General features: G+C 37.4%; 1 protein-coding gene across 1 annotated transcript in view; it reads right to left on the bottom strand.

Annotated features, from left to right (window-relative positions):
• The window catches only part of LOC149820376 (Tetratricopeptide repeat (TPR)-like superfamily protein), a 79,451-nt gene extending 66,410 nt beyond the window's left edge, over window positions 1-13,041 (bottom strand). Inside the window, exons 1-4 of the mRNA XM_089982861.1 lie at window positions 12,947-13,041; window positions 12,790-12,864; window positions 11,565-11,687; window positions 11,437-11,477 (exon numbers count right to left, since the gene is read on the bottom strand). Coding sequence (XP_089838987.1) covers window positions 11,437-11,477; window positions 11,565-11,687; window positions 12,790-12,864; window positions 12,947-12,949 — 242 coding nt within the window. The 5' untranslated portion in view covers window positions 12,950-13,041. The remainder of the gene's footprint in view (window positions 1-11,436; window positions 11,478-11,564; window positions 11,688-12,789; window positions 12,865-12,946) is intronic.
• Between the last annotated feature and the right edge of the window lie 14,868 nt (window positions 13,042-27,909).

The raw sequence follows: 27,909 nt of genomic DNA, 5'->3' as shown, positions 1-27,909 counted from the left end.
CATCAACAATAACAAGATAGTAACGACATTGAGTCCTAGTAGGAATCTTACTAGGACCCCATACATCTGCATGAAGAAGTTCAAAAACTTTATTACTAGACTAACTCTGACTCGAAGGGAACGAACTTCGATGATGCTTTCCCAACTAACATCTTTACACTGAAATGATGTGGTGGAAGAAATTTGAGGAAAGACCGAACGAAGCTTTGACAATGAAGGATGACCAAGACGACGATGCCACTGAACAGGACTGAATGAGTGTTCCACTGCAGCATGAACATTACCCATTTGATGATGTAGGTAGTAAACTCCATTTTCTTCATAGCCTCCACCAATCTTCTTCCCCGTCAGCAAATCCTGAAAATGACAACCCATCGGATCAAATATTACTCTACAGTTTTGTTCTCTTATAAGGCAACTAACAGAGAGTAAACTTTGAGGAAAGTTTGGAGCATGAAGAACATTTTGCAACTGTAATGAGGAGGATATAGAAATATTTCCCTGACCAACAACCGGGGAGGAACTCCCATCGGCTAATGAGACTCCTCGATGAGCATTAATATCCTTTATATCTGAAAAAACAAGTAAATTTCCACACAAATGTCTGGATGCACCAGAGTCAATAATCCACTTACTGTCAGTCGGATGAAGATGATTTCCAGTTGAATAGGGAACACCAGCTACAGTAGGGGTGGAACTCAAAGGACGAAGAGCTATCAACTCATCATATTCAGCACGACTGAGGGTGATACTACTGTCACTTACAGAGATATTATCCTGTACACTTGTTGCCTCGATAGTAGTAACATTTGCTTTAGGAGCATATGACTTTGATGAAGAAGAGGTTGGCCGACCATGCTTATCCCAGCAACGATCTTCTAAATGTCCAGATTTTCCACAGAATGTACATTGAAGCTTTCCTCTGCCTCCCATACCACGTCCACGACCTCGTCCTCTGATATTCTGAATATTTCTACGCCCATAACCAGATGAGACAACAAGAGCAGATGATTGAGTCACAGGCTGAGATTGTGGAAGAGAGATCGCAAGTCTACTCAGACGATTGTATGCATCAGCAAGAGTAGGAACATCTGATCCCGTCAACATTTGAACTTTTGCAACAGAAAATTCTGAAGAGAGACCTGTAAGAAAGCGAGCAACCATGCTTTGTTCTTGATGATCCTTCTGCTTCGAGCAACAAAGAGGCCTATGAGCATTAAGTCTTTCAAACGCAACTTTGACAGAGGCATAGTACTGGGCTAAGGTCTGATCTCCCTACTGCAAATTATATATTTCATGTTCGACTTGCAGGATACGACTCACATTCGTTTCTTGTGAGTATGTATCACGAAGATTGTCCCACATCAGTTTGACTGTATTATAGTAGATCAATCCATCTACAATATGGGGTTCGACACTATTCATGATCCATGACATAACTATGTCATTATCTTCATCCCAAGTAACATATTTTCCCAATTTTTCAGTGGGTTCATCTTCCAACAAAATATGTTTTCGACGATGTCCAGATATCGACATCATAAACGTTCTGGACCACCTGGCATAGTTGGTTTCATTAGTCCTTACAAAAGAGTCGTACGAAAAAGGATTGGCAAATGTTTTATATTCTCCAATATGTTCCAATTTGGAATCACATTTCAAAGTTTCAGCCATACTGAAGATATATTTTTGTTTCAGCAGAGATAAAAATCTGGACAGACTTCAATCAACACAGGAAATAGCGTGTGTTACACTCACACATCAACTGATACGACAACCAGCAGTTGTTCACACAAAAAAAAAACACAACAGTAAGGAACAACAGGCCACAAGAAGAATATTTTCCCAGCACAGCAGAGAATCAAGCCTGCAGTTTCCACGACAGTAGTGAACAGCAGCCCACACACATGAATACTAGTTTTTAAAATTAATTTTTTTTTCAGCACAGCAGGGAATCACGACCAACATAACTCTGCATACGCATAAACTGAATCATAACAGCATAACTATGCATACGCAGAAACTGAATCATAACAGAGGTTGCTCCTGTAAAATTGTCTATGAAAAGACAATACACATACGAGCACAAAGAATATGAAAAAAGATGTGCACGAAGGCACTCTCACAACACTTGAACAAATACGCAAAAGCGTAAAAATAATAAACATGCACAATGGCATGTATTTTATAGAAGGAACCGAATGCTTGAGACTCTCAAGCTTAGCAATATACAAGGGGGAACACCCCTATTTATACAAGAAATGGGAGGTGCTTGGGGGCTCCCCAAAGGAGTCGTTGGGGAGCTCCCAACGGTCACAAAGGAGTCGTTGGGGAGCTCCCAACGGTCACAATTGTGACCGTTGGGGGCTCCCCAACGACTCTATTGGGGAGACCCCCAAAGCACCTTTTTGAAAAAGCAAAAAGGAAAAATAAAAAAATAAAAGAAATTTAAAAAATAAAGAAAAAGTTACAACATATTCCAAATGGAATATGCGCAAAAGTGTAAAAGGACTAAAATACCCTTTTCGGGTAAAAAAAGGGAAAATGTATAAATATATATACTTATATATAGAGATACGTATACATATAACATATGTATACGTATCTCTAGGTATATAAGTATATATATTTATACTTACAATAATGTTTTTGAGTATACATTTTAACACCCCCCCTCAAACTTACGGTGTGATAACCGCAAGTTTGTTAAGAAGGAAATGAAATCTGGGCGAACAAAGTGCTTTTGTGAAGAAGTCCGCAAGTTGATACTCAGACGTCACGTATGGCAGATCAATGACCTTCTTCAAGTATTCTTCCCTGACATAATGACAGTCCATCTCTATATGCTTTGTTCGCTCGTGAAATGTGTGGTTCTTGGCAATGTAGATTGCACTTTTATTGTCACAGCAAAGCTTGGTTGGTTCTTTGACAACTACTCCCATATCTTCCAAGAGGCTTCTAATCCATACTATTTCCATGGTGGTAGATGCCATGGCTCTATATTCGGCTTCAGTGGATGACAGGGAGACCTTTTGTTGTTTTTTGCATCGCCACGAGATCAAGGACTCACCTAAGAAAACACAGAAACCAGTGGTGGAGTGACGGTTACTACGGTCACCTCCCCAATCTGAGTCAGTATAAGCAAGCAATTTCAATTCAGATGAAGAGGATAGAAATACTCCCTTATTTACCGTTCCCTTCAAATATCTGATGATGCGGAGCACAGCACTAATATGAACGGTTGTAGGAGCATGCTGAAACTGACTGGCGATGTGTATAGCATGAGACAAGTCGGGTCGAGTAATGCTAAGATACATTAAAGACCCTACCAACTGCCTGTAAGGAGTAGGATCGGTTAGAGGCACACCGTCGTCAATCTTCATTTTTGCTCCCACAACTTCAGGAGTTTCGCATACTTTGTCATCAGAAATACCTGACCTATCAATAATCTCGCAGGCAAGTTTAGATTGAGACAGAAAATAACCACGTTGCGAATAGGCAACCTCAATTCCAAGAAAATATGTCAGAAAACCTAAGTCTGACATCTCAAATTTTGAAGTCAAGAAGGACTTAATACCCTTGACTCCTTGAACATCATCACCTGTTATTAACATGTCATCAACGTAAAGTAATAAAATTACAATCCCTGCATTAGATTTTCTAGTAAACAAAGCAGTGTCAGTATAACACGATGAAAAACCATTTTCCAACATTACACTGGTAAATCTATCATACCAGGCTTTGGGGGCCTGCTTTAAGCCATAGAGAACCTTACGAAGACGAAGAACTTTATCCTTAGGAATTATCATGCCTGGTGGGGCATCCATATATACTTCTTCGTTAAGATCACCATTTAAAAAAACATTTTTAACATCCATTTGAAAAATGTTCCAATTTTTAATAGATGCAATAGTAATAAGACACCTAACGGTAACCATCCGAGCTACAGGGGCAAAGGTTTCTTCGTAATCAATTCCATACTCTTGCTCATACCCTTTAGCAACTAATCGAGCTTTATACCTTTCTAAAGAACCATCACTCTTAGTTTTAACTTTAAAGACCCATCGACAGCCTATAGTTTTCTTTCCTATAGGTAGAGTTTGAAAATCCCAAGTTTCTGCCCTTTTAAGAGCGTTAAGTTCACTTTGCATGGCATTTTGCCATTCTATACATTGATTAGCTTCTGCAAAATTTCTTGGTTCGAAATAAGAGTGAATAGCACTAAGACAAGCCCTATATCGGGGTGAAAAAGAATCAAACGATACAAAGCGGGTTGGAGGTCTTCTATTTCTTTCAGATCTTCTATGGTCAAGAGGAGTGGAAAGCTCACTATATTGATCAATAGCACTTCTAAAGGTGTCTTGGTTTCTACGAGAGTAGGTAATAGGCTCACTTGGAACTCTACTTTCTGGATCATTATGTTCACCAATATCTTCATCATTTTCCTCATCATGGTTTAATGATACATCATCATCACTGGATATGTCATCATTACTAGATAACAAGTCAAATAAGGAGTAATCAAAATTTTCTTGTTGAGAAACATTTGTTTCAAAACCACTCTCATTTTCTAAAAAGGTTACATTTCTAGAGACATATAGCTTATCCTCTCGAAGATCGTAACAACGAAACCCTTTTTGAGTTTCGGAATAACCAAGAAAAGCACAAGGGATAGCCTTGGGTGAAAGCTTGTCATTCTTATCCGTAAGTATGAAACATTTACATCCGAAGACCCTTAACCTATTATAATCAGGTTCAAGCTTATGTAGAATCTGAAAAGGAGATATTTTGCCTAATAACCTAGATGGTAGACGATTTATTAAATAAACAGAAGCAAGGGCTGCTTCGGCCCAAAAGTTTTTAGGAATATTTTGAGATATAAGAAGAGTCCTAGTGGTCTCAATAATGTGCCTATGTTTCCTTTCAGCCAACCCATTCTGTTGAGGTGTTTTAGGACAAGACCTTTGGTGAATAATACTGTGATCCTCAAGGTATACCTTAAAGTGATTGGAGAGATATTCTCCCCCAGAGTCACTTCTAAAAAACTTTATGTTGCTATTGAATTGATTCTTAATCATTGAGTGAAAATTTTTAAAACATGAAAACACTTCATGTTTAAACTTAAGAAAATATATCCACGAGTAACGGGAAAAGTCATCCACAAATATTACATAATAAGAAAAACCTCCTTTTGAAACCACAGGTGCGGGTCCCCAAACATCTGAGTGAACAATTTCGAAAATTTTGGAAGAGAACATAGTTCTTTGCTCAAAAGGTAAGCTGCGCATTTTTCCGAGAATGCAGTCATTACAAGAAAAAGAGCTTTTACATAGGTCTTTTGCAAAATGTAAATATGATAACTTGGTGATATTAGGATGACCAAGTCTTTTGTGCCATACATTTATATCTTTATGTCGGGCAACATTACACAAAACTTTTGGAACTTGAAGAGATTCCATATAGTATAGATCTCCTCTTCTAAAGCCTTCCCCAATCAACTTCCCGGACTGGCGATCCTGTATTAAGCATTTGTCATAAGAGAATTTAATATCACAGCCATGGTCCGTGAGTTGAGAAACAGAGAGGAGGTTTAAGTTAAGTTTAGGTATAAATCTGATTTTTGGAATAGAAAACTCTTGAGTTTCAAAATTACCTATTCCTTTAATTTCAAGAGAGGTTCCATCAGCAGTGGAGACATACGATGGCGAACGATTTTTCAAATAATCGGAAAGTGACAAAAAGTTTGGGGACATATGAAAAGATGCACCAGAGTCCAAAAGCCAAGAGATCTTACCTGGAGGAGAAGACGTGGATACGGCCGCACCGGAGGTAGATCCCTTGAGGAGAGGTTGAAGGGCTTCCACTATTTGATTTATAGAAAGGGTCCCACTTGAAGATGCCTCATCCTTCTGTGGTACCCCAGTAGTAGCCATAGCTAGAAGTCTCTTCCATTTAGGACATACGGGTTTGATGTGTCCCGGTTCTTTACAAAAATGACAAATAGTTTTGCTATAGTCCCTTCTTCCTCTTTGACCACCATTTTCACCTTGATTTTGGAATTTAAAATGAGGGGGACGATAGGTTTTTACATTGTTTCCGGGTCTTGATACGGCATTGACCTCACTATGTTCTTCAATATTACAAGGGACCGCAAGAACATTTGGTCCTTGTTTACATAAATTCATACGAGTCTCTTCACCACTTAACTTGGTGAGAACATCTTCAAGAGAAGGGGGAGTGAAAGAGGAGAGAAGAGATGACCTTATTTGCTCAAATTCGGGCCTTAGCCCATTTAAGAAGTTGAAGAACCGATCTTCTTCAAGTTGCTTATGACGGAGCTCAATTGCCTCTCCACTCCATTTAGGTTCAAGCATTGCAAGCTCATCCCAAATAGAGGAAAGATCGGCAAAGTATTCCCTAATCGTCATTTCACCTTGGGAGAGAGAGATAGCCTTCTTTTGAAGGTAATACTTATGAGAGAGATCCCTTGAGGTGTACATTTTTTCAAGATAATGCCAAGCTTCCGATGCCTTTTTGAATTTAATAATGTTGGCATTAATCTTGGTTTCTACGGATGAGAAAAACCAAGAGAGAATCTTGAAATTCTTCATTTCCCATTCATCGTGTTTCTTGGAGTATTCTTCAAGAGCTTTGGTTCTTTCTTCTCCCTCAAGAATCTTGATTTCGCCTTCTTTAACTATGGTAATCTTGGGTTCCGGTTCCGGAATAGTGCCAAGAACATATCCCCATAGGCCTTTCCCTTTTATATGAGCCTCCATATTTCCGGCACAAACATGATAGTTGGACCCATTTAATTTGAAACCAAGAGCAAAATGGGACTCTTTTTCGCCCATTAGAGAGAAGAGAGAGAGAGAAAAAAGCGTACCAACACAATATTTCCAACACCAAATTTGCACAAGATCCTCCTAAAATATTTGAGAAGAAAGATCAACCACTTCAATCTCCAAGAATCGGAAGGCACGTTTTTCGAGGCACTCGAAAAAAGGAGAATCCCCCGATCTTCAATAATCAACCTTGCTCTGATACCATGTAAAATTGTCTATGAAAAAACAATACACATACGAGCACAAAGAATATGAAAAAAGATGTGCACGAAGGCACTCTCACAACACTTGAACAAATACGCAAAAGCGTAAAAATAATAAACATGCACAATGGCATGTATTTTATAGAAGGAACCGAATGCTTGAGACTCTCAAGCTTAGCAATATACAAGGGGGAACACCCCTATTTATACAAGAAATGGGAGGTGCTTGGGGGCTCCCCAAAGGAGTCGTTGGGGAGCTCCCAACGGTCACAATTGTGACCGTTGGGGGCTCCCCAACGACTCTATTGGGGAGACCCCCAAAGCACCTTTTTGAAAAAGCAAAAAGCAAAAATAAAAAAATAAAAGAAATTTAAAAAATAAAGAAAAAGTTACAACATATTCCAAATGGAATATGCGCAAAAGTGTAAAAGGACTAAAATACCCTTTTCGGGTAAAAAAGGGGAAAATGTATAAATATATATACTTATATATAGAGATATGTATACATATAACATATGTATACGTATCTCTAGGTATATAAGTATATATATTTATACTTACAATAATGTTTTTTAGTATACATTTTAACAGCTCCCACAACAACAATCTTTTGCTTCACGAAGTCACTTAGTGGCTTGCCCTGTGCTCTCACAACTCCCAGCAAACCAGCTAATGCAACACCAGCAGTCAGTCATATCTCAATCACGAGCAACAGCACAACCAGTGCAATTTATGTTTCTCCCAAATAACAGGAAGTCACGAAAACAGAAGATACCAAAAACCACGACAAGGAGAGTGGCCCAAAACATTAGGATATCACGACAATAAAAGAACTCGGCAACAAAACAGGGCAGGAAATCACCGCATCACGACAGAGATAAAACTCGGCAACAAGGAATCACGGCATCACGACAGGAAATCAGGGCAGGAAATCACGACAGGGATAAAACTCGGCAACAGGGAATCACGACAAAAAAAAAATTGAGGAGCTACCAGACCAGCAGCACGCATCCTGCTTCCTTAGATCTGATGACAGATCTGGGCCATGACCTTGGTCAAATCCCAGATCTGTTATCAGATCTTACACAGAAAACTAACCAGTTGACCTTATTAACAAAAGCTTTTCGTTCAAGCTCCCACGATAGTTTGATCACGATCGATCAGGCTCCCACGATCGATGGCTCTGATACCATGTAGAAAAAAGCACTGAACCCTAGGTAGAGAGAGAGAGAGGGAGGGAGAGACGGTTGCACAGATAAAACACGTTAACTTGTGTTATTAGGGTTTCTCTCTATGTTAAATAGAGAGAGGCTAAAAAGAATAATTACATCTAAGCCCATTATGAAAACAAAATTTCAAATAGCCTCTAATATAAAAAGACTTAACTTAAAACCACCTATTCTCAACAAAACTCATGAGTCATACTATGAAACTTTGGGAGAGGGTGATTGAGTATAGGTTGAGGAAGGTTGTCATGATATCGGAGAATGAATTTGGTTTTATGCCTGGAAGATCAACTATGGAAGCTATACATCTTCATAGACAACTTATTGAGAGATATAGAGAGAGGAACAAAGATTTGCGTATGGTTTTTATTTATTTGGAGAAGGCATACGATAGAGTACCTAGGGATGTTCTCTGGTAGACAATGATGAAGAAAGGTGTTTCTCTCAAGTACATTAGTATAATTAAAGATATGTACGAAAGAGTAGTAACCAATGTTTGCACTTGTGAAGGGGTGAGAACCAATTTTCCTATAACGGTTGGGTTACATCAAGGATCTGCATTAAGCCCTTTCCTATTTGCTATAGCGATGGATGAGCTTACTAGATCAATTCAAGAAAATGTGTCGTGGTGTATGTTGTTTGCTGACGATATTGTTTTGATTGATGAGTATAGAGATGGGGTTAATGCTAAGTTAGAATTATGGAGACAGACATTGGAAGCAAGAGGTTTTAAGTTGAGTAAGAGTAAGACAGAATATATGGAATGTCGGTTTAGTAAGCAACGAAGTAGTGATGGGAGTGTAGTGAAGCTTGGTGAGCAAGAAATACCGGTGGATGACTGTTTCAAATATTAGGGATCTATCATTCAAAAGTATGGAGAAATTGATGGAGATGTAAATCATAGGATAAAGGTTGGGTGGATGAAATGGAAAAGTGCAACTGGAGTGTTGTGCGATCGTAGAATGCCATTGCGGTTGAAGGAAAAGTTTTATAGGACGACAATTAGGCCTGCTTTACTATATGGTACGGAACGTTGGGCTGCCAAGAGACATCATATTCAAAAAATGAGTGTAGCTGAGATGCGTATGCTTAGATGGATGTGTGGAAATACAATAAAAGATAAGATTTGAAACGAGGTGATATGTAAGAAGGTAGGCGTTGCATCCATTGAAAATAAGATGAGAGAGAATCGTTTACGGTGGTTTGGACATATTCGGCAAAGGCCTAATGATGCTCCAGTTAGAAGGATGGAGAAATGGGAAAATATATTAGTTAAAAAAGGTCGGGGTAGGCCTAAGAAGACTTGGATGAAGATGATAGGAAAGGATATGAATGCTTTGAACCTCACCGAGGACATGGCATTGGATAGAAATGATTGGAGGAGAAGGATTCATGTGGAAGACCCAAAATGATTTTCTTTTTTGGTTCATATCGCTGACCCCAATTGTTTTCGGATGAAGGCATAGTTGTTGTTGTTGTATACAATATATATATATATATATATATATATATTTAAAAAAAAAAAGTGCACAGTCTGTGCACACAGCACAGACTATGCAGACTGTGCTGTGCAGCACAGACTGTGCACACAGCACTATGCTGTGCAGCACAGTCACTGCACACAGCACAGTCACTGCACACAGCACAGTCACCGCACACAGCACAGTGACTGTGTTGTGCAGCACTGTCATTGTGACTGTGTTGTGCAGCACAGTCACTGTGCACAGTCTGGTTTTTTATATATATATTTAAATATATATATATAAATCATTTTTTGTTTTTTCCCTAAAAATGGACAAATATAGACTTAATCAACGTTGACCGAGTCCAAAACATGGACGGACTCGGCCCCGGTGCGTTGACCGAGTCCGACTCTTCGTTGAACGTGTCTGCCACGTGTTCGAAGCCGCACCCGTGTCGGGGCGTGTCGACGCGGGTGCGTCGACCCCCTAGCCGAGTCTGTGTGACATCTCAAGTTTGAGGGGGAATGTTAAGAAATACAGCATGTGTATTACTAGTATATGTGCTACTCTCCATCTTTGTACATATTATTACTATCGAGTTGTATTCCTGTACTTATCCATGAGGTGTTGTAAGTCAAAAGTTTTTGTCTTTTTAAGCATAGGGAGGTCGACTCCCATATATTGTTGTAACCATATTTCTTGCTTACTAATGAAATTCTTCTTCTCTTGTTTACAGACTCCACTCTTTGTGATTACTTCTCTATTGTTTTAATACACTGTGGGAACCACATATGAAAATTCCATTTCAAACTCATCATTGTAGTCCATCTTAAAATTGGTCAATATGATGCCCAAGTAAGATCTAGATTCAAACAGACCACTAAAAAGTTTTGTATCCAATCAAGCTTGGCATACCAATATATATAACCTATTTGCATCCCTTGCTAGGCATGATCTCCAATAAAAAAGTGGTTTGATAAACTTGGATCTAGGTCAGAACCAGGTAAAAAAATAGTTCTAGAACCAAGGTAAGTTTGTATCAAGGGTTAGAATTGGACCCATTCTTTTTTTCTTAGACCTAGGATTGGGTAAAACCTTGCTCGCCCCATACCCAATCCATCTGCATCTTAGTTTACACCCATTTCCATATTTCTCACTTACTTTTGCCGCATGAACCAAACATAAACCCAGGGTGCAAGAATTGGACCTCCACATTAAGAAAAGAAATCAAATATAGCATGTTTATTCTCTCATATTAATCTTTTATTTGTCAAAGTTAGTTTTTGGTAAGTTCATTTAGTTAATTAGAAGTACCAATAGAGTAAATTATTTTCAGAAACTTATCGTCTCTGGCAAGTGCAAAAAAAATCATCAAGGCAGAAACACAAACATCATTATAAACTGTAAGGACTAAATGATTAATGAAATACAAAGACCACATCATTTTATTTTCCCTTCTGTGTTGCTAAGTTCCACCTTATCTTGACCTCCCATAAAATGCATTTTCTGTTAAATAAAAAACAAAAATTCTGCCTCCGTCCTAAAACAGATAGTACAATATTAACAATAGCAAGAAGTTATAACATAATATAAGAAAAGCAAACAATAAGATAACAGTTGGGTTTTACAATAGTAAACAGCTAAAAATCATGTGATTGAAAGCCAAAGAAGAACCAGAACAAAGAAAAAAATGTCAAACCTGAGCTGTAACAGGTGGCAATCTATGGTACTACTACCCACCTGAGAACAAGCAGAACAATTACCAGGAGAATTGAAGAAAAAAGGAGCACAAGAAGATTTCAACAAGGAGCACTTTATTGGATGAACCTGAGAGCTTGATACAATAAGAGGATCATGTAAAACAGACTCAAAGAGTTCTTGGGCTTTCAAGTATTCTTTAGCTTGTAACCGTAAAAGACCCTCATGATATGTTTGAGAAAGGTGAAATTCCTGAAAATAAGCAATATTTTTATGTCATGAAAATGTTTTAAAGCGATCATGTTATAGAACTACACCGAATTAGTAAATGATGACAAGTAATATGCCCAACAAGTAATCACCAAATCACTAATTATATAGATAAATCAATACTATAGGAAAGGACAATTCTAAAATGTCAATGAGATATGAAAAACATTCTAATGCGAGGAGAAGACACATGGTCATTGCCTCACTGGCAATAAATCAACATTGATGGAAATGGATTTAGCACGTGAAGAGGGTGAATGGTGACATCAGATCCCTTAAACGAATTAGAATTGATGCAAATAATGGGCAGAGGTTTTGAACAGTCCCTACCTTGTGGAGCACATGCTTATAAAGTTCTATTATGTTTCTACATGCATGCAAAATTGTAGTGCTAACACCTGAGACCACTTTCAAGAGACGGATAATGATGAGTTGTGTCCCTGTAAGTTCTCTTAAATCACCTACTGTGCATCCCTAACCATATACTGACGTCTTCTAAACCGCTCAACAGTCATCATACAACCGCATTCTAATCCATGGAATATGACAAAGACTTCATCATCATCACCAATGCCAATACGAGAACCTCATCAAGCAATCAAATGACTTACTAACAATACACCCCAGAAGAAAACGAAGCATCAACCGCGTTTAATATTTTAAAAAATGTGTGTTTTCCTCTGATCCACAACCTTCCTCTACCCTTCTTCTCTCACTGTACAATACAGATAGCACGCCCATAAATTCATCAATGCAAAGAACCAATCCTGGATCCCTCTACGTTAAATTCTTAAAATTGGTCCTTAGCGAAGGATCCTCCATAGCTATAATCTTCCAAAGCAGACATAAAAGGCCTAAGATAGTTCAAACCCCATCATTGAAATGAAAGGTTAAAGATGGTAAATCAGAATGGGAGCTATAAAGCTGAAGTAAACGTGAATTTCTCAGAATCCGTCCAATTCCCACTATACCAATACAAGATTAGTAACAAAAGAAACCTTTCTTCCATAGAATTCTCAAACGGGGAAAGGTTTTGACAACAAGAAAACCAATAACATGGAGAGAGAGAGAGAGAGAGGTTTGCCTGTGCTTCCTTGGTTGGAGCCAATGGCTCCCACTGGCCTGTGGAGTCTTTGTCATTGATGGCTGCAATGGAGAACTACGCAAAGGGAAAACAAATTAAGAAGAAGAAGAAGAAGAGAGAGAGAGAGAGAGAGAGAGAGAGGAAACGCCTCACTCACCATATTTCCTCTGCCAACAGCCGCCAATGAAGAAGAATCTGAGAACAACGGAGCCCCCCTGTTGATGGCTATTGGCGCCTTCGGCGGGACGGGACTTCAACGGAGAGAGAGAGAGGAAAAAACCTTTAAAAAGAACGTGATAACATATTATTTTATAAAGCTTTTTATTCCGATGTTAATTTAAAATCCGTTTATGGGGGTGGAACTTTTATTTAAACGATCCGGTAAATTGCACCGAGTCGAATTGATTTCAAGTCGGTTTACAAAAATGATATATATTGAAATAGAGAATAATAACTATAATAAAAAAAAAAGACTTTTTGCAAAAATTAAGATTCAGATTAAACACGTGTTTTTGTGGGTGGATGTATAAAAATATTAGCTGCATGCGTTGGGGGTTAGGCGAAATTGTTAATAGAATTAGGTATCGTTTGGATGATACCTAAAACTTAGTTGAAAACCAGGTTTTGGTTGTCAAACCAGGTTTAAGCCCTAAATCCTGGTTTGGTAGCTGTTTGGATGTCACCAAACCAGGCTTTGGGTCAACTTTGTTTGGGGCAAGCTAGGTTAACAACTAATTTTTGGAAAAAAAGGTTCTCTTATTTTTTCAACCTTATTTGCAACATAAAATTTCCTTCACCCTTTAATGCTCCAAATTTTTTAACTTGTAAAGTTTAGGAAAAAAATTTAATTTTTTGTAGTTAATCATTTCTTAGAGTTAAAATGATAGTTCAGCAAAATATTTGTTTGAAAAATCATGTAACGCCCTAGAATTCTAATTTGAAATAAGTAACATTTTGTAATCAATTTTTTTAAAATAAAATTAAACCCTAATCGGAGGATCGATGCACAGCGAAAAATAGTTTTTTACTTTTGAATAAGGCAACCCTGGGCGAGTTATATAAACTAATAACTCTAAACTGGATTGGGTTCCACTCCGAATTGGACTTGCATCCAGGTCCGCATAGTAAGAGATTCCATTAGAAATCCAACACCACATATATTGAAATAAAATGTGATAACATTCCTATATATAGTAAAATGTATAAAAAATCATTGGACAATGTTCATACATATGAGTCACAAAAACATCTCAATCTAATTGATATTCAAAAATCTTAAGATCGGCAAAAATATATAACATGGTCCCCGATCTTGTCACCACATCGTGACATCACACAGTTGTTCATTCATCACTTGCATCTCGATAAAACACGGTTAGACTCTTTCGATCAAGTAAGTTTATTCCACAAAAAATAATACTGTACATGCTAGAACAATCATTACATTCATGGTATCATAATTCAACAATTTTAACATGTCATAATATAACTGAAACAAAGAGCAAATATATCCCACGACATTAATGTAAATAACAATATGTATCTCAACATCGATGCAGATAACAATTATATATCTAACACTACAGAATAGTTAACATTTTCTCAGTAATGCATATTGTATTTCTCTTAATTAACATCTCCAGATACTCAGATATAATCATCGTATCTGATCATGTCATGGTGGGTGTTTATTATACTACATGAATTCTTTTTTTCGAAGTGCTTAACAAACCTGATATCCAAAGTAGGCAACCCATGGCTGAGAGACTTCCCACAAAGGCTAGACGTTTAATAAATACTGCAATCCAAGATTATCTGCAATAGTGGGGGTATGTTACCTACGATACATAGACAACTTCGGTCTCCATAACTTTGTGTAATAACCATAATTTTTCCATTAAAATTTTTAGTATTTTAGGCATAATATGGGCGGATCTAGGCACGGATCCAAGTTTCGGATCCAGAACCCATATCTATGTGACACCTATTATACATATAAACCTATTTAAATATTAAAATATGTAAATAAGAAAATAAATAAAATAAATATATAAGTGGGGTTTTGGATCCAATTATGGATCCACATTTTTAAACAAGGCCCAGATCCAACACGTTATTGGATCTCGAGTGCGGACCGCGGTTCGGACCCGGACCTGACCCACACCCTGCAAAAGGAAACGAAAGGGGGTTAAAAAGGGCAACCCGATATGGGTTGCCCGATAAAAATAAGAGGAGGGAAAACCCTCTCCCCCGATAAGTCACAAGTTAGGGTTCTTTTGAACCCTTACATATTGAGAGTGAAGGAGATGGGGAAGGGAAACCGCAGCCGCCGGAGGCGAAAGCTTCCTTCCTTTTCGGGAGTCCACCCTCCTACAAAGGGGGACCCCCCCCCCCCCCCCCGAACCTCTCTTCCTCCCTCTCTCGCTATCCCATTTTCTCTCTCACTCTCCTTTGCCCCTCATCTCGTCTCACCCTCTCTCGCTCTTCATCCTCTGGTTTGCGTGAGCGACAACGGTGCACCAACGTCAGCGACTTCCTTCCCACAACCATAGCTGCCCAAACATCGGTCAAGGTAAGGTTCCTGTAAAAAAATTTCAGGTCGATCATGGGTTGGGTGGGGTGTGGGTTGTCCAAAACCCAAATTGGTCGAGTTGCAGGGGGAAAATCTCCAATTTGTGGTTGTCTGTCAACCCCAAACCGAAAACCCCAAATCTACGATTTGGGGGTTTCGGATTCTTCTTTTTAGAGGATCGAGCGTGGTTTGTGTGGGGGTTTCAGATCATTGTGAAAAAAAAAAGAGAAAATAAACCCGAGAACTATTGTAATTTGTTGAGCATGTTACATTCTTGCCTAAATATAACCTGTAACGAGTATGCAATTCTGTTGTTCTGAACATCAAATTTTCTTAGAATCTCAAACAAGATTAAGTCTATAAGTTAATCTGTTTTATGGGTATAAGCAGGGTCGGCATGTAGAAAGAGAGACTTTTATGCAGTTTAGGGAAGTCATGATCTGATCCTGTCCTCAAATTTTCAATTCATGGGTTATACCTGTGTATGTCTCTTTGGATTTCATGATTTAGTTTTGATCTACTTTATTGAAATTTGTGATTTAAGTTGCATACACATTCCTCTGAAATTTCTTATATATGTATATATACATATATATATATATATATACATTCCTGTAAATTTTATTATTTAGAATCGTATATAACCTTTGGAACAACATGACTTGGCTGGGAGTATATTCTCTTGAATTTCGGGATTTATTCTGTGCAAATCTTTTGTGCTGAATATGATTTTTTTTTGTACCAAACTCATGAGAGATTGATCTAACTCGTGAGAGGTTGATCTATGATTTACCTGCGGCTTTGGGTTTTATGGACTGTGTGCCAACTAAAGAACCAAAACGATGGATTGTGTAACTTGTATATTGAAGTGATAGTTAGTCGCATATTAAGCTGCATGCAATTTGGTGTTTTATGTTTTTGGAAAATTCCCTGTAACAGAATTGATGATTCTGGTAATTTCATGCAAAAGAGCCGATGCTTGATTCGTTATCACCAATGTATTTCATGTTTGTAGTGTGGTTGCTTATTGACCAGAGGCCATCCACAATGGAATGTTACCTGCTTAATTAGCAATTATATATCCGATCAAATCACCATACTTCATTGTGTATTTTCCTTGGTCAGGCAGATTGAATTATCAAGGGTTAGACTTATACTTTGGAATATGTCAACTGATTAGGACCTAATGGTAGCCAGTGGACTGGTGGGTCCAATTTATGAAAAAAAAAACATTGAACCAATAGTGTAATCAAGCAGGGTTTTATCTGTGGGCTAGAAGGCACATTGCATGTGTATACTGCTCAGGTATTATCTAAGCTCAGGCTGTGTGCTGAAAATTTATTTTTCTGTAACATGTATGTGATTGTTGCGAGTTACATTATGTCAAGTACATACAAGGGTTATGATTATGCCATAGTTCATACTTATTATGTTTAACCTTGGTTAGTGACCAACATGTAAATAAATATCTGTGAAGACATGTCCAGTTCAGGGTTGGAATAAGTATATGTCTGGAGTTGTTGGGAACCCTGCTTAATGTGCAATATGGGTTGAATACCCGATACAGGTACTTGAACTGTTAGCTTATGTGCTATGGAAGTAAAAATTATTGAAAACTTAATATTAAAGGTTGAGTGCCTGATCGATTTAAAGGCACTGGAGCACTTTGGGTGGGTTATGTAATCAATATGACAAAGGATTGGGACGGTTCTATACCCTGGGTAAATTGACTAAGGTTGGGAATTCTACTGTTGTGGTAGTAGAAGGAAGTTGGGGAAAATGCCATGTACTTCGGGAAATAAATTAAATGAAAAGATTAACCCACTCAGTTTCGGTCTTACCTTAGAGAGGGTAGGTGGTACAAAACTTCGGGGACATGTGTTTATTGTTCGAGCGTAAAGCGACTCGTTGGTCCCAGTTCTCGGAGTTGGGGGACCCAGACTACCAATATGTCCTAGGTGGTAGCTCTTTGTTCTTCTGCAGAAGTTAGGGATGCATCCTGTTTTGGTTTTGGCCTTTGGGAGTTTCTCTCGGTCATTGGCCGCTCCCTTGGGATTTCAGTCTCAGTTAGAATGTTCGGGTTAATAAAATACCATTGAATAATATACCCCCGAACGTTTTCTTCTGAGATGGTTGTCTTCGCCCGTGTGTACCCGCGGGATAAGAAAATATAAACATCAATTAGAACAATTAGGTATTACTGTGATGGAGTCATTAAAAAGACATTTGCATATTCTTTCAGCATGTTTTATATTTGGTGTTTGTGATTAAACAATGTCCTAAAATGTGCAGATATGAGATAATTGAATTCATATTGTAGATGTTACATAGATGTTATGCATGTTACTTTAGTGTTGTTGCAGAATATGCTTTAATTGCTTAATACCTTACTTGCTTAATTGTTGTAGTTGCATAAAATGCTTCACTTGCTTAATTATAACTGTTGCATAATTTACTTCTCTACTTAGATATATGTTTGTTATTGCGGTTGCATCGACTTCTTTATGTGCTTATGTATAGGCTGAAAATCAAACACGACACCCATATCACATACTTGACACATGATCTACTTGCAAGAAAAATTATAGTTTTCCTACTTAGACGTGGTAGTCTAATTCCTATCATTTGTATCATTTCCAGGCACAAAGTAGTTCTATGAGCGACGCGGGACGAGGCGTTGACCGAGACTTGATCTACTTGTTCCCTGGCGGTCCTACTTTCTTTCAGATTGAAAATTTTGTCTTGAGACTCATAATGTGAAAAACTCTGATGTTGGATTCTATTATTATTGAAATAAAAATAAATGGTGTGGTTTGCTTTTACCTTCCTGTATCGTTCTGAAATGCTTAACCCTGGAATTATTAGTTGTTTCCGCTTTATAAAAAAAAAATCCTAAAAAATCTGGGTTTAAATTTCGGGGGCGTTACACTTTGAGTAACTGGAGACCAAAGGGACACCATTATTCTCATAAACATTCAGTAAGACATGTAGGTGAATCTATATGTACTGATGTCACTCAAGGTTGTATCATCTATCCTCTTTAAGTTTGATAATTTTTTGGCCCGCTATTGACTAAACAACGGTTGGACTGGTATTTCCCTCTCTGGAACCGAAACCACTCCCACCATTTTCGCTGATGACCAGCCAAAAAATATTTCTTTAAATGTTTTTTGAAAAAATGGCTGGCCAACCATTTTTCAACCAACCATTGGCTGGAAAATGTTCATTTTTAATGTTTTCTAAAAAATGTGGCTAGTCGGCCATTTTCTAACCAGCCACCGGTAGAAATATGGTCGGTCAGCCTTTTTTGTCTTAAACATTTTTTTTTTTGGTTTTTTATTTTTCTGGCCATTTTTTGGCCAACCACTAGTTGAAAAATGGCTGGGTTAGTGTTGCCAACATCGACGCACCCATTTTTCGGTTGATAGTTGGCCAGAAATGTGCCCCCGCTTTTTTCTTTAAAGTTTTTTATTTTTAAAATTTTTAGAACAAAATCTTACTTTTTGATCATCCAAACACTAATAACAGGTTTTTGGCAAACTAGGTTTTTTAAAAACCTGGATTTGAGGCCAAACCGAGGCGTCTCATGCACCTGATTTTGTTCCCATGTCATCCAAATAGAGCCTTAGGTACTAAGAGCGAGCAAACATGGTTTGTAGCATATTTTTTGCAAACCATCTCCACAAATATGTTTGGCATGGTTGATTTGCTAAGAATTGTCATTTTTTTATGAAAAAATATAATTTTTGAGCTTTAAATATTTGCAATTTTTTTGAGATGTGATTTTCAATTTATGTTAGTGGGAAGATCCAAGAGTCAATTTCTATAAAATCAAGCATGTAGGCCACATTTGTATAGTCAAATTAAAAGAAAAAAGAAAAGATCCAAAAAACTCAGTTCCAGATTGTTCTCACCCATGGGTATGGGTAGCTATAGTCTTTTCTTTTTTTGGATAGTCAAGATGGGATTAGGCAGACCTCTACCAGTTCATTGATTCTATAATAATGTGATTTATGTACAAAATTCATCATTCTATAGCGGGGTGCCAATCTTGGGGACGTTCTTTCCATGTGTTGGTCATTCCCCTTACCTAATCTAGCTAGGTACTTAACCAAAAAAAGAGATTTACAAAAGATATAGCTAATTTTAATTCTATCAAAACTATAAAATGATTTTCAATGTTTTTACAAACAGATTGGAAACTGATTTTCATATGTGAAGAGCCCAAGAACATTGCAGAAATAGGTGGCTATCCGTCTCCTCACCCTTTTTTGTCCAATACAAACCAGAACTCAATCGATCTACTTGTCCCCTCCTTTAAAGTCGCAGCTCCAATCCTGGTCCCTTCCATTCATAGGAGGTTATAAGAGTATTTGGCCTTGACTAGTGTGGCTTGTTGTTGGCAAAGCAACCAGGCTAGCTTGGTGAGTGCAGCAATATTGATATCTTTAATTCTTTTGATATCAAAACCCCCTTCTGAACTGGGTTTACAAACTTGGCTCCAATTAAGCAGGTGAATGTGTTTGTGAGGCCCATCCTCATACCACAAGAATTTGTGAATGAATTTCTTGATCTCTATAATGATTGTACTAGGAATCCGAAAACAACTCGTCCAATACAATGGGAAGGAGAGTAAAATGGACTTGATTAAGACTATCTTGGCTGCCATTGATAGGAGCTTATTGTTCCATAATTCTAATTTTGCCCAAAAAAATTCTACCATTTTCTTGCACATCACCTTTTTTAAGGCACCTTTGAACAATGGAGAACTCAAATATGGCACTGGAAGAGTCTTTGCTTGCCACCCACTCCATTCGAGGATTTGATTTGTCCTTGTGGGAGAGATGTTAAAAGGTATGAAGATGTATTTCTCTCTTATTTGGAGACTCGACACTCTTTCAAATCTTTCCATTAGAGTAAGAAGAAACCTAATGGAGTTCCTGAAGTCTTGGAGAAACAAATAAAGCATTGTCAATATAAAAGCTATGATGCCAATGAAAATCTTTCACCTTGACATGAGTTATCCGTCCTTTGTTCTTCTCATTATTCATTAATCTTGATAACCATTTCATCACCATCAGAAAGTGATAGGGGGACGTATGATCCCCTTGCCTTATACCTCTACTGCTTGGAAATAACTTGATGGCTTCCTTGTTGATTATGACTGCGAATTGAGGAGTTCTCACACTAACAATCGATAATTTTTTGGTATTTCTAATCAACTATAATATCTATGTTGTGGGTATTTCTGGTAACTTATTTTATGATTTTTGGGTGCACGATTGCATTCGCATCAAAATTTTGAAGAAAACGAATGTGATTCCGTTAAAATCAAAGTTCGTACAAGCTCAAAACTCACCCGACAAGTTTAAACGGTAAAATGATAAATTTTAATAAATTTGGGGGTTTGTAGCATCCTTAGGGCCATGTTTGTTCATGCCCTCATTGACCAGGCTCAGTCAACTATATATTATGATTTACTTTTGTAAAATATCTTTTTGTAAACAAGATTATTTTTTATATAAAAAAATATTAAAACTTTATAGAGACCTAGTTAGAAAAGGTAAAAGGAGACTTAAATCCCAACTTGGAATTGGAATCCAACCAAACCATAATTTGGTCTAATTGAGTTCCTTCTATGGATAGCAAGCTCCTTGGGCTTCACCTCCCCTATAAATAAAGGGCCTTCCCTTCCACTTAGTCTCATTCCAAACCTCTTCTTTCCTCCTCTCATCTCTCCCTTAAGCTCCCCCTCTCACCACCATTTTTGGTGGTTCTCCTCCTCCCTTAGTCGGTTCAATTCCCTAGCCTGGTTTGGTCCAGCCCTCAGCCGGTTTGGTCTCTTAGCTGGGTCAGTCCCTTACCCAACTCCCTTACCCGGTTCACCTAGAGGCTCGGTTCCCCCTAGAGAGCTGGTTCCGTAGCTGAATTGTTTTCCTCCTCATGCTAACTCGTTTTCCTCCTCACGTTGACCCGGTTTGCGTGAGTCGACTTCCCTTTGGTTGGCCTTGATCATTAACTCCGCAGATCGGTCTCACTCACTCTGCACATCACACTTCGTGTATTATTTTAGATGAAAATTCTCTCATGGATATTTTGAGAATTTTCCATCTCTTTGATTTAACATGCTTTCCGAGGTATGGATTCTATACTAAACACTCATAATTTCGATGTTAAAAATACACTTATTGTGCATGTATTTGTGTGCGATTAGTTTATGTTTTGATAATCTCGCATGTGCTTTTCGTTATGCATAAACTAATATTATTTCACATCCATCAAAAAACTAGATTCTCATATCGCATGTATTCGTTACGAATAAAATAATAGTTATTCTTACGCATCATTTTACACATGCATCATTTTACATGCAAACCCTAAATTTGCATGTGTTTTGCTATACATAAAAATAATAGTTTATTCGCATGCATCGTTTTACATGCACACCCTAATTTCGCATGTATTTTGCTATGCATAAAAATAATAGTTTATTTATATGCATCGTTTTACATGCAAACCCTAATTTTGCATGTGTTTTGCTACATGTCTCATTTCACGTACATGATTCATATGTTTTATCATATTAATCCCACATATTGTTTTAAAATTTGCATACCTTACGTTCACATGAAAAATTCATATATGTCATTTTGTGAAATAACACATGTGGGCACTCGTAAAAGAACAAATGCACTTGTGTATGATAAGCATATAATAATAATTGCTTAGCTCAATAATGGAGCTTTGAGCTCACGAAACCCTACAGGCAATGTGATATTCCACCACAAAATAAGGGCATGCATAAAATAAAATACTTGCAACCCAAGAGAGGCCAATGTTCGAGGAACTATTTTGGTGTCATAAGCACACAATAGTGTAGGACATATATTTGTATTGGGTTGACTCGCGTGTGAGCAAGGGATAACTTAAACCCTAGAAGTGCGAAGGACGCTATAAAAATTGAAATATGCCTACACACACCTAAAATTGGGATCTGCCTTACACACGAAGTGCTCATATATACATAACAATTGTTGAATGGGTTTCGTACACAAGACTATGGTTATTACCCTAAACAAGTACTTGTGTTACTAAACCCCAGTTTGGTCTGCAAGAGTGAGACACATGAAATAATGATCCTTGTAATAAAGATAACCCTTCAGACCTATTAAAGAATGATATCTACCCTGAAGAAGGTATACAATACAACATCAAATGATTTTGTTATGTTTTTTGGAGCAAGGTGTCTCAATGGTCTCTATTTACTCATAGGTTTTGGAGGTCACGGTTATCCACGTGTCCTAGGTGATAGATCCCCAACTACTGCAGTTAGTCCAGGATGCATCATATTTCTGCTCTGCCTTAGTAGTGACTTCTCTTGGTCACGGACAACCCACTTTGGGTCTGCTTTAGTCAATCACCTTAGTTAAAATACCTGAGAATAATATACCCCTGAGATGATTTGGTTGTCTGCGATGGTTATCCCCCACATACCAGAGTGGATAGTTAAATATCAAAACAAAGACCTTTAAAATCACGTAGTTTTGAAAACATGCTTAGATAATGCAAAACAACTAAGCATGTTCTTTTCTATGTTTTGTTTATACTTTTTTGTAAAATAACTCTAGACCTAGCTATAGATGAACAATGACATCTGAGTTGCATCAATAGACCAAAATTGTAGTTCTTGGATATATTTTAATATTTTGAATTACCTAGAATTGGTATAAACTTTCCAGACTGTCAGCAGTCTGACCCTTTAATGTGGTTTTGTTCATGTTTAGGACAATGAATGCAGCAGGGCAAGAACGACATCGAGGACTAGTACTCTCTGGAGGATCCAAAGACTAGCTTAGGATTTTGTTCATAATATTTTATTTTTTCAAGCTTTGTATTTTGAATATTATATTTTTTATAATGACTAGATAAATAATATTTTTTTTTACTCTGATATGCTTGATGTTTATGCACCCTTGTTACCCACCCAAAATTACAAAACCCAGTAGCAATAACAAAAACAACGCTTTCCGCTGTCTTGATTCAAAAAGATTTTTTTTTTAAATTTTCAGTAAAATTTTGTGTTTTAAATTTTAGAACGTGATTGAGCTAGTATGAGAGCCCTGGTCCGAAAAGTCTGGTTCAAGATCCATCCTACTGCCAACATTACATTGTAAGTTTTGCTTGAATTTTTATATATAAAATACTAGTATGATGTGTACTACTAAAAATACTTGATTTCAATAAATGTCTTGCAATGACATGAATGAGACTATTGATGCCTTGACTGAGGTAGTCGAGCAACAATGAATGACTATGCACCACATGGGACAACAAGTTCAGAGGTTGGTCCACATAAATATCAATCCTTGGTTGGGTGAATGTCATAGGTGCCACCATATGCACATATCACAACTTTGTCCTTTGGACTTTGAAGATTGCAAATTTTGTGAAGAATTGAGACATACTATCAAAGAGTGCCAAATCAAGTATTGTTAAGATAGAAGACAACAAGTGGGTCATGACCTCTTTGATAAGGCCTCTTTTATTCTGATGAGGTATCACACGACAATGGTCCCCACTATCCACCTGAGTTGATAGAAATTTCTTCTAACTCATCAAAATCCAAAAATATTCTGGCACCCCCATCATCGGTCTATAATTCATATTCACCTAATCCATCTGCCTATCCTCCTTATTTGCAGATCTACACATAGACATCTCTTGTTTATAGTCTGGTTTCCTTTGACTCTCCTTTGGATTCACTGAAATATACTCTATCAATACCTCAACACCCTCTTTCTCCCATCCTAAGGCTCATGAAAAACAGGAGAGAATATATGAGACAATTCTTTGCATATAATAGGAGGAAAAATAGGAATGATTGTATTAAAGTCCGCCTTTTGAACTCCAAATAGATAGCTAGCCTTTTTGTATTGTTAACCAGCCCTGATGGTATTTTTGTATCTATTTCGAATACTATGAATGATATTTTATGTTGTTTTTCACATATATGTTGCATAATATGATCGGGTCATTCTAATGTGAAAGGGATGACTCACCACACAAGAAGGAATCTACATCCAACTGACAAGTGGACCGAACAAAGAGGGTTTATCATAGAGACCCTCAATCAACTAGCGATCGCAATGAGAGACCAAATGTAGGGCAGGCAGACACCAATAGTACCTGCAGAGCCATGTGGAAACCCTAGAAGAATCACGTATGAGAAATTTCTCAAGTTGGATCATGCAACTTTTTCCAAAAAGACAGACCTAGAGGCCACTGCGACTAGGATCCAAGAGATGGAAAAAATCTTCTGTGTATTGGCTGTCCCTGAAGATAGGAAACTATATTTTGAGGCTTATCGATTGCGCGATGACGCTGGTTGTTGGTGGGCAACCACCTTGAAGATTAAGTTCAATAACAGACCAATACAGTGGGTTCAATTCATCACGATATTTTATGCCTCATACTTCCCTAAACATAAGAGGGGCCGCAAAGATAAAGGAATTTCTCGGGATGCAATAGTGATGACAAACCCTAGCAGAATATATTACTAAGTTTAGAAACTTGGAAAAGTATTGTCCCCTGGTATTCACCACCAAGGAAGACAGGGCAATGAAGTTTGCTTGAGGTTTAAAACCGGCCCTTCGAACCAAAGTTCTTATCAGTAGGCCAAAAACCTTGGACATGGACATCTAAGTGGCCACTGTACTTCAAGATGACTGAGAAGAATTGCAAAAACACCAATCAAACAATTCGGTACCACCATTTGGAGGCCAGAAGAGCAGGCCCAAGAAGAGATTTAAAGAAAATAAGTCTGCTCCTCTTGCCAAGAGGTAGAGGTAGCAAACCAGAACCCGACCACAACAACAATAGCCAGTTGAGCCGTGCCTTATGTAAAACCCAAAAAAATTTCCAAAATATTTTAACTATAAAATTTCTTGGTCATTATGAATTATTGAATACTGAATTTTTTTAACCTGTGTTTGAATTGATTTTTTTCTTTAATTCTTTGTTTAGTAGACCTTGTGGGTAATCCGATAATTAAATCAAGAATTTTAGATAATTTTGAATGGTGATTAAACTGTTTAATTAATTAAATAGTGGCTAATTAAATTGGTGTCGAACTGACAATGTTGGTGACTGAGTGGTTATGTTCGATAATTAGAGCTTACTAGCTTTTGGTTGTTAGACATTACACATTTATTTACTAATTGTGATTAATTAGTGATTTATTTGTTAATTAACAAGTATATAATGTAAATTATGCTAAGATATTAAGTGAATTTTTAATTTTGATTTATGAACATAGTTATTTTAAAATTATGACCTAAGATGTAGATGATTAACAACAAAAAAAAACCCCTCAGTTGTGGGTTTTATAAAATACCATCCATATGCAATTATTTTATTTATGATTGTTGTCTTAAAGCATGGACGTGATCAGAATGTATACAACAAGCCAATGTATTTATATATGTGGTTATGTCATGAAAGATGCTATGTATGTAGCATGTTGATGCAAAGACACATGCAATTAATGTTATGAAAAATATCATGATATGGTATAAATGCATGCAATGAAATGTTGTATGATCTAGATGCATGAATTATATAGGCAATAAGATCGAATGTGAAGCATGCTATCATGAGGTTCCATGATTGTTTGAGCCATGCTTGCACTATGATTTACCTATGTTGGAGCATATGGTTTGAGGAACCTTCGCCGTATCAATCGATACATTTGTGGGGATGTTCTTAATGTTGAACTTGATATATGTTTTATGTGAGCATTGTTTTATACCTCGTTAGCTCATGAACGTGTTGGGGTCTATTGAGAACTTATGACGCACGTGAGAAAGTGCCATGATGCATGAATAAATCCACACTTGGAGATGAGTCACCTATGTTGGAAAAATGCTCTTATAGGTTAAGACTGCCCAAATATACATGAGAATTGGTTGGGTACACAGTGTTGTGACTGTGCCTTAAGGGGGTTCTTGGGCTTATGAGCCCTATTTGGCCTCATAAAATGAGGTGCACGATATGATAAATTTTTATTACACACCTAACCTTAATTGTGGGTTTTTGAGTACTCCCTGGAAAGGGTCTATGCTACTGGATGCTGGGATTTTGGGTATTCCCTGAAAGGGGTCTATGCTACCAGTTTTTCCCTCAGATCTACTTGAACAGGTAGATGATACAACCTCCAGTGATGTTAGGCATGTAGGTTCACTTGCGTGCCACTTTGTTTTGAGAGCGAGGCATTCCATTGGTCTTCAATCACTTGAAGTTAGAGAGGTCGGGGTTTTCTATGTGTCCTAGGTGACTACCCCATCTACTACAATAGTGTTGAATGCATCCACTTTTAGTTATGGTTGTCATTGCAGAATTTCTCACGGCCACATGATGCCCGTTTGAAACCCCTGGTGAGGTTGACTCTTCAGAAAAATAATACACACTCGAAGTAGCATCGTTGATTCAGTGAGGACTCGAGTACCACAAGTCAAGTAATTAAGATGAAACAAAAATTTATTTATAGAGTTGAGAATTGGTACCATTTAATGATATTTCATCTCGTGTAAATCGTATCACAGATACATAGTTGATGAATTATGAGATTTATGCATAATGCTACATTATTATCATATCATGGATATGTTATGAAATAAACATGTTTATACTTTGTTGTATGAATGCTTTAGAATATGCATGCTTGGTGTATTACTGCATCTTACCAACTCAAAGAGACTGGCGTTGTTTTTGGGGAATGCAGGTGAGAAATGTTAGATGAAGCAATAGTGTAGTGCAGGACCAAGGCTAGTGAACCATGATACTATTAGTAGTCCTTGCTAGGTTTATTTTGGAGTTTTAATATGTCAAAAACCATTTTGATAATATACTTTGATGAAAAATTATGTTGTTAAATTAATTGTAATTTTATTTTTATAGATGAATGTCAATATTGAATGTACAAAATAACTTGATTTCAGACCAGAATTCAAGTCCTAAGGAAAAATAGATCCAGATTTGTGTAGTTCGCTTTTATTATAGCCCGCATAGAATTGTCTAACTCATATTCAAGTATCTTTGCTATTTTAAAAGATTTATATTTATAAAAAACAATCTTAGATTTTTAAGTTAAATTTTTGGGGCGTTACAAATTTGGTATGAGAGGCTAGGGTCTGTATAACTGATAGAAAGTGGTTTGTGGCCCATCCAATGTTCGACCATCCCACTATGAGTATTTCTCCTACTTTAGATATAAATTTATGTTTGCATTGCATATTGGGTAAATGGCTTGGAGTAACGAGTATGACACACTCATCGAGCCCCAAATTGACCTGTTTAAAGCCCCACAGCCTCAAGATGAGGCCATACAAGCTATTGAACTTAGACTCTAGTAGCGTATTAAAGAGGCTGCTATCTTGGAAGTTTATGGCACGCTGCACAACTACCATAAGTGTCATGATAACCACACAACTCCAAATTTCCCCTATGAGTTTGGAAGGTGTTCCTACTATGAAAAGATGTGGCATCATGTC

This window comes from Nuphar pumila, chromosome 12, assembly GCF_984573655.1.
Source record: "Nuphar pumila chromosome 12, dmNupPumi1.hap1.1, whole genome shotgun sequence".
NCBI classification, from domain to species: domain Eukaryota; kingdom Viridiplantae; phylum Streptophyta; class Magnoliopsida; order Nymphaeales; family Nymphaeaceae; genus Nuphar; species Nuphar pumila.
The sequence above is the reverse complement of the archived record's forward strand: the minus strand, read 5'-3'. Positions and strand labels throughout refer to the sequence as shown.